Source organism: Hirundo rustica, chromosome 16 (assembly GCF_015227805.2).
Source record: "Hirundo rustica isolate bHirRus1 chromosome 16, bHirRus1.pri.v3, whole genome shotgun sequence".
In the NCBI taxonomy this organism is placed as follows: Eukaryota; Metazoa; Chordata; class Aves; order Passeriformes; family Hirundinidae; genus Hirundo; species Hirundo rustica.
The window spans coordinates 8,908,937-8,925,594 of record NC_053465.1 but is presented as its reverse complement, the minus strand read 5'-3'; the positions used below and the strand labels follow the sequence as shown (position 1 = coordinate 8,925,594).

Here is a 16,658-nt window from a genome sequence, read left to right as displayed (position 1 = left end):
ATCTTTTCCACTGGTCAGCAATGACTTCCCACCTTGGAGACAGAGCTTCTAACTGAGCTTCTGTTGGCTCCATCACAGAGGAAGGAGATCTTACGAGGATTGCATTTCTGTGTGCCTGTCACACGTCTTTTAGGAGGGGTTCTGAGGCCTCCAGTGCGGGTCAAATTCCGGGGTCCCTGGGTGATATTTGGAGGGCGAAGCTGATGCTGTAGCCTGTTACTGAAAGCCAGCTGCTCTGTGCAGATGTTGGGCCAACATGCCATTGTAGGCTGCAGCATGGAAAGCCCTGGGAGAAGCTCTCCACCAGCAGGTGACAACAAGGTGTTTGCCCAGTTTCCTTTAGGAGCAGCATCAACCTCGGCCGATCATGAACTAAATCCTGCACAGTTTCTTTCCAAAGGCATGGTTGTGATGAGAGCCAGCAGTGCTCGGGCAGAGATGGCACAGCAAGGCTTTCCCAAGGTGCTGCCTACACAGGGAGGGGTCTGTGGGTGGCATTTCCCCCATAAGCAGCTCTCAGTGCTCCCTTCTGCTAGCCCTGTTCTCTATGGGGCTTGTGGTGGCCTGACCTTGGCTGGCTTCAAGGTCATCTCCTGACCCCAGAAGAAATCTTTACCTTGCAGAGTCTTGGGACATGGGTCTTCCCTCAACATGGCTTTTCCCTGCTACACTGGGAGTTACAGAGATTGGGATGTCACTGATTTCTCCTTTCACTTCCACTTGCAGGTCAGAGGCTCCTGTAGAATAAACGCTGCTCAGCAGGAAAAAGGGTAACAGCATCCATCCCCTAATGAGAAACCTCCTGTGTAACAAGCCACAAGTGTGTTTGGACTGGGACTGGAGGCTCCAAAATTCAGGCTGGATTCAGCCTGCTCTGTTTCTCACTGCTCACACACTGCTTTTTCCTGCCTGCAGTGATCACAGGGCATGAGGGACACCAAACTGTGCCGGAGGGCTGCTGTGGAGGGTCATCCTGTCCTGTTCCTCCTGAGGCATGGGAAAATTTCACACTTCCCTGCTGGGAAACCGTAAGGCTCAGCTTTTGTGTTTCTCCAGACTTCGCACTGCTTGAGGAAGGTCAAGCTGGAGCCGTGGGTTCAGGGCAGGCAAGATAATGTACTTTATCATTGATTTTCAGTGAGAAGTTGCATTATGAGATTAAATGTCTCATTTTTATTGCATGGGGAGGCAAAGAAAAACAGGAGCTCTGAAAATAAAACGTAAATCCACGTGCTGTTTGTGTGGGGAGCCGCTTGCAACTGGGAGCAATTTTGTCTTTTTTCCCAATCCTTTGGAGGTGAACTTTGAGAAGCTGCTTCCTCTGAGGCTGGTAAACAAAGTCAAACCTCATCTGTGTTTAAACCACTGCCTAATTAATGTGTCTAATTGGCCCACATCTACTAATTCCAGGCTGGCAGGGAGTTTATTAAAAAGCTTTTCTAGTTCTAATGGATTGAAATAAGCAAAGCTGCTTAGCAGCCTCAGACGAAAAGCACTAAACAGGGACCAGTTGTGTGGGTCTGCTTGAGGCAATCCTAAGCCCCACCAGGTGCCAGCCCCTTCCCTGGTTTCAGCTGCAAGGTGCTCCAGCTCTCTGAGGGCTTGGGGACCATCCTGATGTACCCTGCTTCTTTTGGTTATTTTTAAACACCAAACTGATGGTTTTGTTTGCCTTAGATAAAGCGTCAGCTATTCTAGCTTTAATGCCATTAATAGTTAGATTATAGATAGCTTAGCAAAGCCACAGAGTATTAGTAAATTTGTAAAAACTATTCAGTATCAGAGTATGAATAACAACCAGCTGCAGCTGCCCAGATGATGTCCTGAAAGCACAGCAGACTGCGGGCACTGCCGGGCTGCCCCAGCCAGGCAGCACCGTGAGCTGGGCACAGGAGTCATCCCTCCTCTCTGCTGAAGGGCCGTGGCAATGCCTTCCTCTGCAGACACAGCATCCCTGAGTGCATCCAGGCCGGAGGTAGTGTTTGCTCCTGTCCCATGGCTCTACAAATCATCCTGTGAAACATCCTCCTGCGTGCTGGAGCTGCCTCGGATCTGCCTTTTGGCCATGCTCAGAGTTACTGCAGGTTCAGGAACTTCACGGCTTTCCCTGGGCTCTGAGAATCCCTGCTGCCTCCCTCCTGGGCTCTTTGTAGCTCGGATGGCTGCAGGCACTTTGCTCTGCATTGTGATGTGGAAGCTCAGCAAGGGAACTAATGAAGCATTGGCTGTAAACTGGTTGTAAATGCAGATTGCCTCCGCGTGGTCTCCCATGGATGTGACTTCCAGGTTTCCAGCCCCAGAGCAGGTTGGACACAGTTCCATGTGTGACTGTCTTCAACCACCTTACCCAGTACCAGCCATGCTAAACCTCATCATGCCACCTCCGAATACCCCAGAACTCAGCGGGAAGCCTTTCCCAACTGCCCTTCCTATCCAGAATGGGTTCTGTGAGGGGACACGCAGCCCCATCCTCCCACCCCACTCCCCCCAGCAGCCTGATCTGCCAGTGGTTGTACACAAAGCAGACCTGGGCTGGAAATGCTGACAGCACTCCTGACAGTTTATGGTCACAAACTCTATTTTCAGCCTAATAAGTTTTTTATATGCTTGGAAAGCTGTCAGTTGAACATCAGCCAGGCACAAAGTACCTGCCATAAAGCTCCTGGACCACAACCAAATGGGAAAGGTGCTGCTCTGCTTCAGCAAGTTCTTGATCTCGGGTGCTTTAGTTGGTTCTTTTATTTTGTTTGAGGATCTTGGCTTTAATTATAAGATAATAAGATAAAATCACAATGCCTCTACTTAAAAATTTGTGGAAATATTTGCTGAGGGCCTGTTAAATCAAAGCTGTCAGCGAGTTTGGATTGGGTTTTGGGGCTGGAGGCTCTGTGGTGCTGCTGCCGGTGCCAGAGTGGACCTGTTACTGCCAGGAGATCCTGGGTCCCTGTGATGAGGGACAGAGGCTTTGGGAGTGTGTGTGGAGAAGGGTCCTGCTTCTGGGCAAGGTGAATCCGGAGAAGAGCTGCCACAGACCGAACACAGGAGCAGGGCCACAAGGAGAGCAGAGCCACAGGGAGAGCAGAGCCACGGGGAGAGCAGAGCCACGGGGAGAGCAGAGCCACAAGGAGAGCAGAGCCACGGGGAGAGCAGAGCCACAAGGAGAGCAGAGCCACGGGGAGAGCAGAGCCACGGGGAGAGCAGAGGTAGAGGGAGAGCAGAGCCACGGGGAGAGCAGAGCCACAGGGAGAGCAGAGCCACAGAGAGAGCAGAGCCACGGGGAGAGCAGAGCCACAGAGAGAGCAGAGCCACGGGGAGAGCAGAGCCACAGAGAGAGCAGAGCCACGGGGAGAGCAGAGCCACAGGGAGAGCAGAGCCACAGAGAGAGCAGAGCCACAGAGAGAGCAGAGCCACAGAGAGAGCAGAGCCACAGAGAGAGCAGAGCCACAGAGAGAGCAGAGCCACAGAGAGAGCAGAGCCACAGGGAGAGCAGAGCCACAGAGAGAGCAGAGCCACAGGGAGAGCAGAGCCACAGGGAGAGCAGAGCCACAGAGAGAGCAGAGCCACAGAGAGAGCAGAGCCACAGAGAGAGCAGAGCCACAGAGAGAGCAGAGCCACAGGGAGAGCAGAGCCACAGGGAGAGCAGAGCCACAGAGAGAGCAGAGCCACAGAGAGAGCAGAGCCACAGGGAGAGCAGAGCCACAGAGAGAGCAGAGCCACAGGGAGAGCAGAGCCACAGGGAGAGCAGAGCCACAGAGAGAGCAGAGCCACAAGGAGAGCAGAGCCACAGGGAGAGCAGAGCCACAAGGAGAGCAGAGCCACAGGGAGAGCAGAGCCACGGGGAGAGCAGAGGTAGAGGGAGAGCAGAGCCACAGGGAGAGCAGAGCCACAGGGAGAGCAGAGCCACAGAGAGAGCAGAGCCACAAGGAGAGCAGAGCCACAGGGAGAGCAGAGCCACGGGGAGAGCAGAGCCACAAGGAGAGCAGAGCCACAGGGAGAGCAGAGCCACAGAGAGAGCAGAGCCACGGGGAGAGCAGAGCCACAAGGAGAGCAGAGCCACGGGGAGAGCAGAGCCACGGGGAGAGCAGAGCCACAGAGAGAGCAGAGCCACAGGGAGAGCAGAGCCACAGGGAGAGCAGAGCCACAAGGAGAGCAGAGCCACAAGGAGAGCAGAGCCACAGAGAGAGCAGAGCCACAAGGAGAGCAGAGCCACAGGGAGAGCAGAGCCACAAGGAGAGCAGAGCCACAGAGAGAGCAGAGCCACAAGGAGAGCAGAGCCACAGGGAGAGCAGAGCCACAGGGAGAGCAGAGCCACAAGGAGAGCAGAGCCACAGGGAGAGCAGAGCCACGGGGAGAGCAGAGCCACAGGGAGAGCAGAGCCACAGGGAGAGCAGAGCCACAGGGAGAGCAGAGCCACAAGGAGAGCAGAGCCACGGAGAGAGCAGAGCCACGGGGAGAACAGAGCCACAGAGAGAACAGAGCCACAGAGAGAGCAGAGCCACAGAGAGAGCAGGGTCGGGTCCGGGCGTGCCTCTGCTCCTCCACGGGTGGGAGATCACCGTGCTGTAAATGACTTCCCTGCATCACAGCCCGTGCGACTGCCAGGAAGGTCAGGGGTGGCGGGGGACAAAGGCTCTGGGAAGGAATTACAAATACGTGAAGAGAGTTCCCCCGGTGACAGCTTCGCCCCTGTCCTGCGAGGCGGCCCACGCCACGGCAGCGCTGCACTGCAAGGCTTGGAAAGGCCCCGGAGAGCTGCAGGGATCCCGTGGGACAGCCCCGGCAGAGGGACGGGCTGTGCCCCGCCGTGTGCCGGGAGCGCTGGGTGACCTCAGCGCCACCCTCGGGTGCCTGCCCGCACCGTGGGGGCGCTGACCGGGTCCCACGGCACCGCCCGTCCCAAAGTGCCCCCTCCGTGGGCTCTGGGGCAGGAGGCAGCGCCGGTGCCCGCCTGCACGGAGGTGGAGCTGGGTCCCGGGCCGGGGGGAGCCGAGCCCCGCTCCGGGGCCGTGCGGCAGCCGGGGCGCGGAGCCGGTGGTGCGGGCGCTGCCGCAGTCCCGGCTGCGGCCCCCGGAGCTCCGCTTCCCGGGCAGACAGTTTACAGCAAATGGCTCCTTTCGATGCTAAAAATAACCCGCTAGGAAGCAAATCGGCCCCAAGACTTCAGCTGGAGAAAAGTGCATTTATTAGCAAAACTCAAGATGTCCTTTCCTGTTTTCCTCTGGAGAACCGGCGCTGAGAGGTTGATTGAGCTTCCCAGCCGGGCACCGGCTTATTTCAATGCAGGGTTTGATTTCTCCAAGATTCATTTTTCTTCCCTTGCTGGCCATGCTCTGTGGCTGGTCCCACACTCCACTGGCCAGAATGGCTCCGGGTTTGGGGCCACGAGAGATTTCCCGGCCAAGGGAGCTGTAAATGCCCTGTGAAAGCGTTCCTGCTGCCCATGCCTGAGAGCACAGCAGGTCCCCAGTGGGGAATCAGCAGAACAAAATGAAATAGTTGTTTTCTCTTGCAGTGTAAGCACCGTGTTAGGGACTTATTTCTTCCTCCACCTTAAAGCTGCAGATTTTACTAAGTCTTGTTTATATACAAAGAGTGTCCTGTTGTTTCTCTACAGGCTTTTCTCCGGAAGGACTAACTGGAGAGATAAGTCACATCCTCTCTGAACTGCAAATGCAAAAATGTCCCCGTGTTCCCTTGGCCCAGCTGCTTGGCACCCTGCTCCAGCCCTGGCCCTTTCTTCCAGTCGTGATCAGGGGTTATGTGGTGTCTCTGGGGCACAGCATATGGTGGCACAGGGATCACAGCTGTTCCAGGCATTGGGACGCCAGATCTGCCATGAATCAGTCAGAGGGAATCAAATTACCAACAGGCTTTTTTGGAGGCAGGAAAACCACCTGAGGTAAATGGGAAAATAAACCAGAAGCTTCTCTGTGATCTGAAACATTTAACTGAGTTTTAGGTCCTTTGTTTGAGTGTCTCTTGAGGTGGGAGCTTGAGGAGCTGAGCAGTGACAGGAGATGATGCTCTGGGTATCCCTTGGGCATCTCCACACAGGAGCAGGCACAGACCCAGGGCATGGCCATTGGGGGTTTCTGGTTTGAGAACCACGTGTGAACAACAGCCCCCTCCACGGAGGCAGTGAGAACTTCCCCAAGCTGGGATTGGCAGGCGTGGCTGCAAGTCCAGCACTCATGCCTGTGCTCTGCCTTCGGGAGAGGATGTGTCCTGTACTCCCAGGCTGAGCCTGCTGCTTTGTCCACCCTCTGAGCCACCCTCTGCGCCACCCTCTGCTTCTACATGCCCCACTGGAAAGGAAAATAACATTTCAGCTCATGAAGCCCCTCTCCCTCACTGTGCCCCTTGTGCTGCTGGTGTCTGCCCTGGGGCACCTGCCAGAGCTTTTCCCACATCCCAGCTCAGTGCAGTGGGATATTGGTTACAGGGATGGATCTGTTGTTTCAGCTTTGCACACAGAAAGTTTCTTTCCTCCAACAGCCCTGAGGAAGCTGCAGCATCTCATGATGGGTAGTGCAGACCTGCTGGGGTCTTGGATAGCCCTGGGGTCATGGATGAGCTGCATCCCCAAGGAACTCCATCCCCATCTCCTCTGGACTCTCAGCATGGCACTGTGTGGCCAACCAGCACCATGCACTTTCAAAGGGGGATTTTGCCTCCAAACCAAGTAACACCTCATTCAGTGAGAATCCTGGCTCTTGGCATCCCCACCAGTGAATCTAGCCCTGAGCTCTCCTCTGTGCCAGCAGCTTCCCATTGCCATGGCACTGTCTCCTCACCGCCTGGCTGAAGACATGGAGGTTCTGCAGGGTGACCTGTGCTGGTAACAGCAGACTGGGAGCTGTGCTGGGTGGTTCTCCCCACCTTTGCTGAGCACAGATGTGCACCTCTGCACCTCCACATGTGAGCAAAGGCAGCCAGGACAGAGTTAATCTGTCTCCTGTCCTTGGATGTTCTGAGCACAGCGTGGAAGCTCCTCTCCAAGGAGGAGTTGTGGTGCCTTTGGGAAGCTTGGGAGCTCTCTGATGCTCCTTAGGGTAAACTTTTTGCCCATAAGCCCAGAGAAGCAAAAGAATTTCACGCTGGCTGGGCAGTGCGTTGGCACGAAGGGCTCTTCAGGGAGCCAGATTGGACCTGAGTGTCTCCTGTTCCTGACAGAGTGGAGGTGTTGGGCGAAATTCAAATGCTAGCTTCCTTCCAGGATGCTGAGGAGGCAGCACAGGTCGTGGTGCACTGAGCATCTCCTGAGGGTTTCTCACTGCCCCGCTCCCGTGCTGGCGCCTGCCTCAAGCAGCGATCCGGGGAAAGGAGCGCTTGCTGAGGGGGGATATTCAAAGGAATGGCGTAAAAACCGTCACAACTCTTCGATACCTGGGCTCGGCGAGTCCTCCAGGACAAATCCGCGCCCGCAGGGTGCAGCAGCAGCCGCTCTGTAGCGCACATACCAACGCGCGTCGGGCGCGGGCGGAGCTCTCAGCTCCCCAGGTCCCGCGCAGCACGGCATCGCCTATTTATAACTGCACGCACTGCAGGAGCACTATCGGCCCGATGGCTTCACACAGGCACGCTAAGTGTTGTTCTATTTCTGTGATTTGCTCTCTTCTGCACAAGCTGTTGGTCCCTCGGATGCCAAAGCACTCCACGTAGTATAGACAAAGACTCGGCTTTTTCCCTTTCATTAAAGCATTCACCAACAGCACCCCGGTGGCAGGTAAATTTACCATTTTTTTTCCCAGTTCACCTGGATAATTGCATCTACTATTCCTTCCCAGACTGATCGATATCCTTGGTAAATAAGATAACCTGTCAGGTCTGTTGTCACTGCAGCCAAAGGTACTCTAGCAATGAAATTGTTTTGCCGAAGAAATAAATACCTCTCAAAGAATCTGAGGATGCCGTGACCTTTCATTAGTGACCTGAGTGACTCATCCCTTTTTGTGTGCACACTGCAGCCTCCCACCACACTGTAGAAGTTGCTCCAAAGTCCTTCTGCCAAGTGCCTGGAGTAATGGGGAGCCATTCCTGCGGGAGCCTCCTGCTCTGGCTGCTTCTCCTCCAGATTTGCACACACTCTTCACACCTCACCTGGGCCTGAGGGCTCTTATGGCTGCGGTCTGTTTGTCCAACAGGGACCTCTGCACCATCTCAGTCCCACAGTGATGTCCCCAGCACCCCCAGCCCTCGTGTGCAGCAGCTCCCACTCTCCTGGGCTGTGGAAGTCTCTGACACCAAGGCACGAGCCCACGTTCTCAGCACAGAGCAGCCAATCCACAGCTGTTCAACAATCGGGGCTCCACTGGCCGTACCAACACCCCTGAACTGAGTCAGAGCCAGATTTCAGCTAATGTGTGCAAAATGAAATAAAGAATTAATCAGAGTTGAGCTCTGTGCATTTAGATGTTGCTGATAGCAATATTTTCTTCTTCTGGAGTGTTTTGCATGCCAAAAACCCCACAGTTCTGCATTTTGAAGGAAGAAAGTGGTTGTACATCTGTGCGTCTGTACGTGTGCCTGTTATTTCTGCCTGACTGCCTTCTCTGGGCTGTCAGCTCCAAAGTTCTCTGTAACATAACAAATCTTGACTGTGTTTGCAACGTATCCTCAACCAAGAGCAGTTTATTTAATGAAGCAAGAAATGCTGCCAAATTTCCAGGCTTGATCCTGATCTCATTAGTGTCAGGAGGAGAATTCCCACCATGTTTGATTTATCGGTTGGGTCTAATCTTGGTAAAGGAGTTAAAAATCTGCTTTCAGCTTGATTTTGCAGACAAGACCATTGCTCCAAGCTGCTGTTCCACAGAAGCTGTGGGAAAAGCAGAGAGTGCAGGTGGGATTCCTCTCACTCGCTTTTAGACATCTTCAGAGTCTGGCAATGGCCAAAGGAGGGAAAGAGAAACGTTCAACTCGTCATAAGCCAGGAGCCCAAAAGGGGTGATGATTCAGGAGATAACCGTGGCACAGTGGCACGGGCCCCTTCCTGCCAGCAGCAAATGTTTGTGTGTGGCCCTGCCAGCATCTGGCAGAGCGCTGGGAGAAGGGGAAGGAGGATTATGACAGCTCCCCACCTTCCCTGCCTGTTTATCCTTTCCCAAAAGTTCTTTTGCCACAAGCGGGACCTGGGGCAGACTGGGTGCTGCCCATGCTGGTTGCTCCAGGGACAGTCCCACCCTCTGGTTCCAGGGGATAAAGAGCACTGGGAGGTTTTGAGGGGGGAGCAGTGCCCACAGGTTTTGAGCAGGATCCCTGCGGTGACCACACACCTGCATGTCCCACAGAGGACAGCAGGTGCTCTTTGGGAGGGAAGGAACCTCCCTGGCAGAGGGAAGGAAGGAGGGATGGAGGAGAGGAGGCTGGAGGAAGGAGAGTGCTTTTGTTGCCCCCTCACCAGCTGTGAAGAGGCTCATGTGCCAGGGGCTGAGCCTTAATTACACACACACCTAATAAAGAGAAAGAGCTCATTCCCTCCAGTTCACATGGGAAGCAGCACTGTCTGAGAATCCAGGGGACTGTGAAGTTATAGATTAACAAAGAATTAAAAATCCCACCCAAAATATCTCGGACATCAGCCCAACACACAGATCCTTACTGGCTTTTGCTGCTTTGACAGATTCAGAACACAGAAAAATGTGCAGATTTATGCCTGCAGCTGTCCCTGGGGCTCAGAGATGCTTCTTAAGACACAGATCTTTAAATCATAATTAAAATGATTAAAAGTGAAGGGAGGGGTCACTGGAGAAGACAAGAAGACACACCTGGGCAGGGGGTGAGAGCAGACTTTGCTGGCACATCCCACACAGCGCTCCCTCCCCAGCATGCAGTGATGCTCTACTTCAATCCTGTCCAAAGTGGGGGCAGCAGCAGGGTGTCACAGCTCCCATGGGCTGTGGGAGCCAAGGCTGGTTCTGTGGGGAGCTACAGCATCTCAGACAGGACCCATGTGTGAAGATGAAAGAGCTGGACAGCTTTCAGGGGCGTGGGTGTTTTTTGAGGAAAGGAGAAGAGTTCAGAGCTCTGGAGAAGCCCAGATCTGGAGCATGTGTGCAAGAAGCAGGGACCAGGTCTGATCCTAATGTCAGACAGAGAAGATTTCATTGGTGAATTCATGCTTTATCTTTGGTTTTCCTCTGGATGAGGTGGGAGCTGGACACTTCAGGCTCTGCTGGTCCCCTGACTGGTGCTGAGCAGACTCCTCAGTGTGTGCCTGTCACAGATGACTCTCCACCGCCTGCCTGCAGTCTCCCAGCAGTTCCCTGTCTGCGGAGCACTGGGAAGATCATCACCACTCCCTGAGCAGGCAGGCCCCTGCCCCAACCCGCAGGCCAGCTGGCTCCCAGGTTCCCATAAAGCTTTAAAAGAAGCCAGACGACTCACAACTGAAAGCATGAGGGGTTTATTTGCACTGTAGGCACATTAACTGCGCTGAAAGCCACCCCTGCTCCTTCCTCTGCCCAGCTAAGGTGGGTCTGTGTGAGGAACAGCTGACACAGATAAATGTCAGGGAAACAGCACAACATCCGTCCGTGGGCCAGTGCTTTCCCCGAAAAGGGTTGATTTTAACTCACAGTCCGCTTCCTACAGCTGGGCTCCAAAAGCTGCTGCAAATGACATTATTGAATTGAAATGTTTGAGCTGTTTGTAGTGGGTAGCACCAAGATCAAAAACCAAAATACTGCTTGGGAACCTCTGCTCATCCCAAAGCAGAGATCTGTCACCCTCTGTGATTACAATAATCTGCTCTTGCCATCACATCCTGCCTTTACAGGCCATCACACCAGTGCTGCTTCTCTTTTTATTTGCACATCTGATTTCTACAAGTCATAGCTAATGCCCTCACAAGGCTGGATGCAAGATACAAGCACCCACCTGAAGATTTGCAAACTCTCCTGGCATTTTCCCACTGAAAGCAGTACAGGCTACTGCAGCCATTCACCTTCCAAAATAAAACCCCAACCAACAGCCTCCAAAAACTTTAAAATGCCCATTTGTTAGTTCTGCTATGTGCTCTTCCAAAAGAGAGGGAGTAATGCCAAAAATGTCTTTTTCTTCTGCAAAGGAGGTGGGCAGTAGAGGATCCCACAGATCGTGAAACAGCTCAGTCACCCAGGAACTGGCACAGCTTACTAAGGCACTTAAAATCTGATTTTTTAAATGAATATTTCCATTTCCAAAGCTCTCCCCCTGCTGCAAAACTTCACCCTCTCAGCTGTTCTGCAGCACAGGACCTCTCCTTAGGTGAAAGAGGGAATCCAGTCTCAAAGCCATGTGCACTAGAGAGGATGCAGTGGAGGGACATCGCCTGCCATCCCTCAGCCATAGAGGAGCTGGGAAGCAATGGGATGCTAACCAGCTCAGACTGCTGCACGAGAGCCTGCAGGGAAACGCTTTGGACTGGAGCAAACGTGATCATCTCTTCCTATCTCCAGGCGTGCTGTAGGCAAAACGGTCTCCATCTCTGTCACCATCTCTGCAAAGCAGGTGCCAAGGTGGGGGGCTCCCCCCAGGGCAGGGCCAAGCACAAGCTGATGCGGCAGAAGTGGGGGTGTCAGGTACGTCAGAGCTCATTAGAAGCCTTCCCCGTACAAAGGCTGATGTTCCTCTCCTCAGTTTCTTGGCAGGAGGTTTTCTGCTGGATGGGTGGCCTCAGACACCACCTGGCGCTTTGGCGGATGCTCCTCACCCGTGACCTCCAGTCTTTGCTGGTAATCACATAGAGCAGGGGGTTGAGGGCACTGTTGAGGCTGGCCAGGCCCCGAGTCACCTGGTAGGAAACGTAGACATCCTTTGAAGCCTGTGTGCACGACCCTCGGGGTTGCCAGCGAAAAAACAAGTTGAGGTTTCTGAAGACGTGGTAGGGGAGGAAGCAGATGGAAAAGAGAACCATCACGAGAATCACCAGCCCGATGCTTCTCCTCCTGAGGCTGAGCTCCACGCTGTCGTTCTTGCAGAGCACTACCACCACGTGGCAGTAACACCCGATGATGATGAGGAAGGGGACGACAAACCCAGTCACGGTGACAGCAAAGGTGTAGGGCAGGTAAACGCCCAGGCGCTCGTGTCCTGTCGTGTCATGGCAGCTCGTCCCCGCGTCATTCGTCTTGCTGAAGGCGAGATCGGGAGCTATCTGTGCAAGGACCCACGCCCAGACCGCCACGCTGAGCCACACGGAAGCGGCCGCGCCCTGGCACCTGCCCCGCGCCCTCAGCGGGTGCACGATGCCCAGGTAGCGGTGGATGCTGATGCAGGTGAGGAAGCCGATGCTGGCGTAGAGGTTGAGGTGGAAGAGGCTGCGGGTGAGGCGGCACCAGGCCTGCCCGAAGAGCCACACTCTGCCTCGCAGGTAGTAGCTGACGAGGAAGGGCAGCGTGCTGACGTAGAGCAGGTCAGCCAGCCCCAGGTTGCCCACCAGCAGGCTGAGGGACTGGCGGGCAGCGTCGCGGGGCCCCGTGCAGAGGTGCCACAGCCCCAGCCCGTTCCCCAGCAGCCCCAGGGGGATCACGGTCAGGTACACGGCGGGCAGGAAGCGCTGGGCGAAGGCGGAATCCACGGGACAAGGAGCCCGACTGCCGTTGCCGGGCCACGTGGAGAGAGCCTCCGCGGCCATGGGGACCGCGGCAGCGCTGCCCGGGGCGGCGGCGGCTGGCACCGCTCGGAGGAGCCGGTGCCCGCGGCAATCCCCTGGCACAAGCTGCGGCTCCTCTCACCTCTCTGCTCCTGCTGAGCCCGGCCCGGGACTTCAGGGCGCTGTACTTTCCCCCGGGGCACGGGGAGGATGTGCCGAGAGCAGCCTCAGCGCAGCGGCTTCCGCCGCTCCCTCGGCGCCTCCCCCAGCCCGCTTGAGGCGCTCGGAGCCGGGCGCCAGGACACGCAGCCCCTCGGGTATTTTGGGCGCTGAAAGTGCCTGGAGGGAGCAGGAGGGCAGGGAGGTGGCAGAGGGGATGCCTGAGGAGGGGAGCCAAAGCTTTCAGCCCGTTTCTATTCTGTCCCACTCGCGGTCAGGAGAAACCTCCCAGTTTTCCATACCGGGGGCTGGAAGGCTGCACCCCCATGAGCCGCCCTTCCTGCTATTCCTGACAGCCCTTTTTCCTGGCTCAAAGGCTCAGGAATACCGGGAGCAGAGGTGAGGAGGAGACCGGCAGCGTTCCATGGGGCTCAGGCTGCCGTCTCCGGTGCCGCAGGCAGTGCCAGCAGGCAGAGATGTACCAGGCTGTCTGCCCGAGCACAGGCAGAGTGCGCCCTGCTCGAGAGCGGCCCCCTCCCTACAGCCGCTCCTGCTGCCTGCTTCTATCTCCCTCCCCAAGCGCAAAAACCCTTTCCCCGTCCCTCCTTCGAGCGGTCCGGAGCCGCGCAGGGAGGACGTGAGATGGGCTGTGCCCCTCCTGTGCTGTCACAGGGGCCGTGGGACACCCAGACACTGTGAAACGGAGGCAAGAGCTAAAACCGGTCACCCCAAAGCAGACCCCGAGGAAGGGCAGCCCCGATCGCACCGCTGAGCAGCCTAAACGGGGCCAGAAATCACTCCATCTGCAGGTGCGGGAGTTAACAGGAAACAATCAGCAGGGAGATGATTTACCCCCATAAGTCATAGGAAAAGAACCTCGGGGAAACGACTAGAGGTGAAAGGCTAGGCTCTGGAAGGGCCACGTCCGCCTGCTTTCCGGGAATTGAATCCGGGCAGGGGGTGGGAGGAGGAGGAGGGAGGGTGAGTCCTGCCCAGCCATCCCGGCAGCGCATCCATCCCTCCTCGGGAGCAGCTGCACACCTCCGCTGGACCGCGCTCGGGCACGGCACTGCGGGACACGGTGGGGCGGTGGGAGCTGCGTGTTGAGAGCGCCAGTTGTTTGTAGACTTTAGAAAGCGCTTGCTGGAGCAGATACGCGGTGGGAAACGTTGTGTGTTATTTCCTGCCCGTGTAATAAAATCTCACCACTGTGGGTGTGCCACCGAAAAGATGAAGTGTAAAAGCTGTTTCCATGTGGCGAAGGCATGGCTTTGCTGCGGTTTGCAGAGGCTCTGGTGGGTCTGTGCTCCTGGAGTGACAGCGGCAGAGGGGCTCCACGGGGGTGCGCTCGGGGAAGTGATTCCATCCTGCCCTGCTCCTGCTCCCTTCACCTCTGTGCACTTCAGCTGCTCCTGCAGCCTGGGCTTGGGGTGACGCCTGCAGAACAACTCTGTGGAAATGTGGAAGGGCAGCGAGAGGAGAGGAACAGACTGGGAGCAGTTCTCTGTTGCAGAGCATCAACCTTTGGGGAAGCTGAGGCAGAGACAGCAGCTGGCTGGGAGGACTTCTGTGATCATGGGAAGGGTCATGAGGTGCTCTCAGCAAAGGAGACAAAGCTTTCCCTGTCCCGAGAATGAAAGCTTGGAGCTGGTGCATCCTGCCATGGGAAGAGAGGAGCAGGGCAGGGCATGGGGAGAGCTGCCCAGGAATGCCTGGAGCTCCATGCCCTCCACATCTCCCGTTCCCTGGACCCATTGGAGGTGCAGTCACAGAGCTTTTCTCTTGTGCCTGCCTCCTGTGTGTTTGAGGTGTTCACTTGACCCACGTTTTCCCTCGCAGTACGGGTGCTACTGCCAGCTCTGCCCAAACATCCTGCATGAGGACACTCCCCTCTGGCTCCTGGCTCTGGCAGGCAACAGCAGTGCTGATGTCAGGATGAGAACACAGGGCCAAGACAGCTCTGCAAGCGCATAACCTGAATCATGTGTTTCCAGGAAAAATAAAAAACCCATTTGATCTACTTGATTTTTTTTTTTTTTTTTTTTTTTTTTCCAGTTGAGCGCTGCATTCCTGCGCTTGGTTTCTGAAAATGTTTCGCCTTAATAAGGGGCTCATCCAGCCCTCTCTCCGCCAGCTCTGTGTATTTAAAAATCATCAGTCATGAGAATGGCTTGGAAAAGAAATTCTGATGCATGTTGTTTACTCATCCACTAGGACAGTTTTCCTTCAGCTGCTGCGTGTGCTTGCACAGAAATGAGCTGTGTTCTGCTGCTCATCGCAGCAGATCCCAGGCTGTATGCAGATGTGGCCTTATGCCTTGAGAATTTTCTTTTGGTTTGGGGATTTTTATCTTTACACATTACCTGTGGATGGGGTGGAATATTCCTCTGTTGCCCCACATGAGCAGGCAAAGCCAGGACCCTGCGTCATTGCCTCAAATAACCACGTTTCCAGGGTAGCAGGGCTTTAGAGGGAAATATTGTGAGACTGACAATCAAATTGCAAGAGTTGATTTCCCTGTATTCATAGGGAAAAATAACTCTGATTTATTTGGAATCATTAATTCATTATTTAGATGCTTAGTGAATCAGGGAGACATTCTGCAGGGGAAAAAAAAGATAATTATAGCAGAGGTGTGTTGAGTCATTTGTTTCAGATGAGAATTGCAGGTTTCTGGCTAAAAAGTGACCTTCTGATTTTTAGCATCACCCAGAGGTGGCTAGGCAGGATCTGGGAGTGTGTGACAGCCCTGGCAGCTCACCCAGACTTGGTGGCTGAGTCCCAACATGCTTGAACAAGAACTGGCTTAAAATCAGGATCTTCAGTACCCACAATGTGTTTTATCCACGCTAGTCGAGGAACGTGGTAGTTTTGAAGTCTACATGAGCTTTAGGTCACCCCTTGTTTGGCATGGCCACCAGAGAACTAAAAAAGCCAACCAAAGATGTTTGTTCTGCGATTTGCTGCCTGCTGGAGGTTCACCATGTGCCCGTATCAAACAGAATTAATGATTTGTATTCAGGCTGAGCACCAGATGATTGCAGTAAATAATTCTCTTTATAGGCAATGTTTTCAATGTTTTACTGCAAGAGCAGTGAAGTTTCCTTTTTTCTTTCTCTCTCTTTTTTTTTTTTTTTTTTTTTTTTTCCCCCAAGAGGTGACTGAACCGCATCCTTGACTTTCATTTTATTTTCAGTTTCTTGCAGGGCCTGAGGGAGTGGGTGAGTTGCCTTGGCTCTGCTGCCTTTGCTGCTGCTGCTGGAGAGGCTTTTCCTTGGGCTGGAGAGAGGAGGTGCCCCTGCCATTCGGGCTTTTTTCCCTTCACCCCCAGATCTGCCCTGGTCAGGAGCACGGTCAGGTGCCGATGGATGGATCATGCTGGGGAAATCCCAGTCCAGGGCAACTGGAGGGAGCGTGGGCCTGGCAGTGGGAGGGATGAGCTACAGGGGAGTTTGGGCATTGGTTTCTGGGAGGCTGAGAAGAGGCCGTGCCTGTGGCTGCAGATGCAGCAGCAGCGCAGCCCGTGCCATGCCCTGCCCTGCCCTCCTGCACATCCCAATGTTGGAGACCTGGGCACGGCTGTGGCCAGGGCTGGTGCCATCAGCAGAGCTTATGGCTGGGTAAGAGTGAAGGGTTTAACCCCGAATATAACAAACTGTAATAATGTGTTCAGTGCTTTGCTTCACTTTTTTTTTTTTTTTTTTTTTTTTTTTTTTTTTTTTTTTTTTTTCCTTTTTCCTTTTTCCTTCTCTTACTCCAAGCAGCCTGAATTGAGGTGCCTCCAAGCTGCCCCATCCTGTGCCAGGACTTCCCTGCACCCACCGACCTGGCCCTGAGCAGCAGGGCTGGCCTCACTCTGCACAGACAAGCTCCACACCTGGATGAGCACATCTTTATTTTCAGTTCTAGAAATATGCGTCTAAAA

At 54.6% G+C, this 16,658-nt stretch overlaps 1 protein-coding gene across 1 annotated transcript; it reads right to left on the bottom strand.

Annotated features, from left to right (window-relative positions):
• Positions 1-11,412: 11,412 nt before the first annotated feature.
• Positions 11,413-12,616, bottom strand: LOC120760187 (P2Y purinoceptor 1-like). Its single transcript, XM_040080168.2, has one exon. It carries the CDS (start codon positions 12,614-12,616, stop codon positions 11,567-11,569), a length of 1,050 nt encoding a protein of 349 aa, XP_039936102.1. The 3' UTR covers positions 11,413-11,566.
• Positions 12,617-16,658: the final 4,042 nt, after the last annotated feature.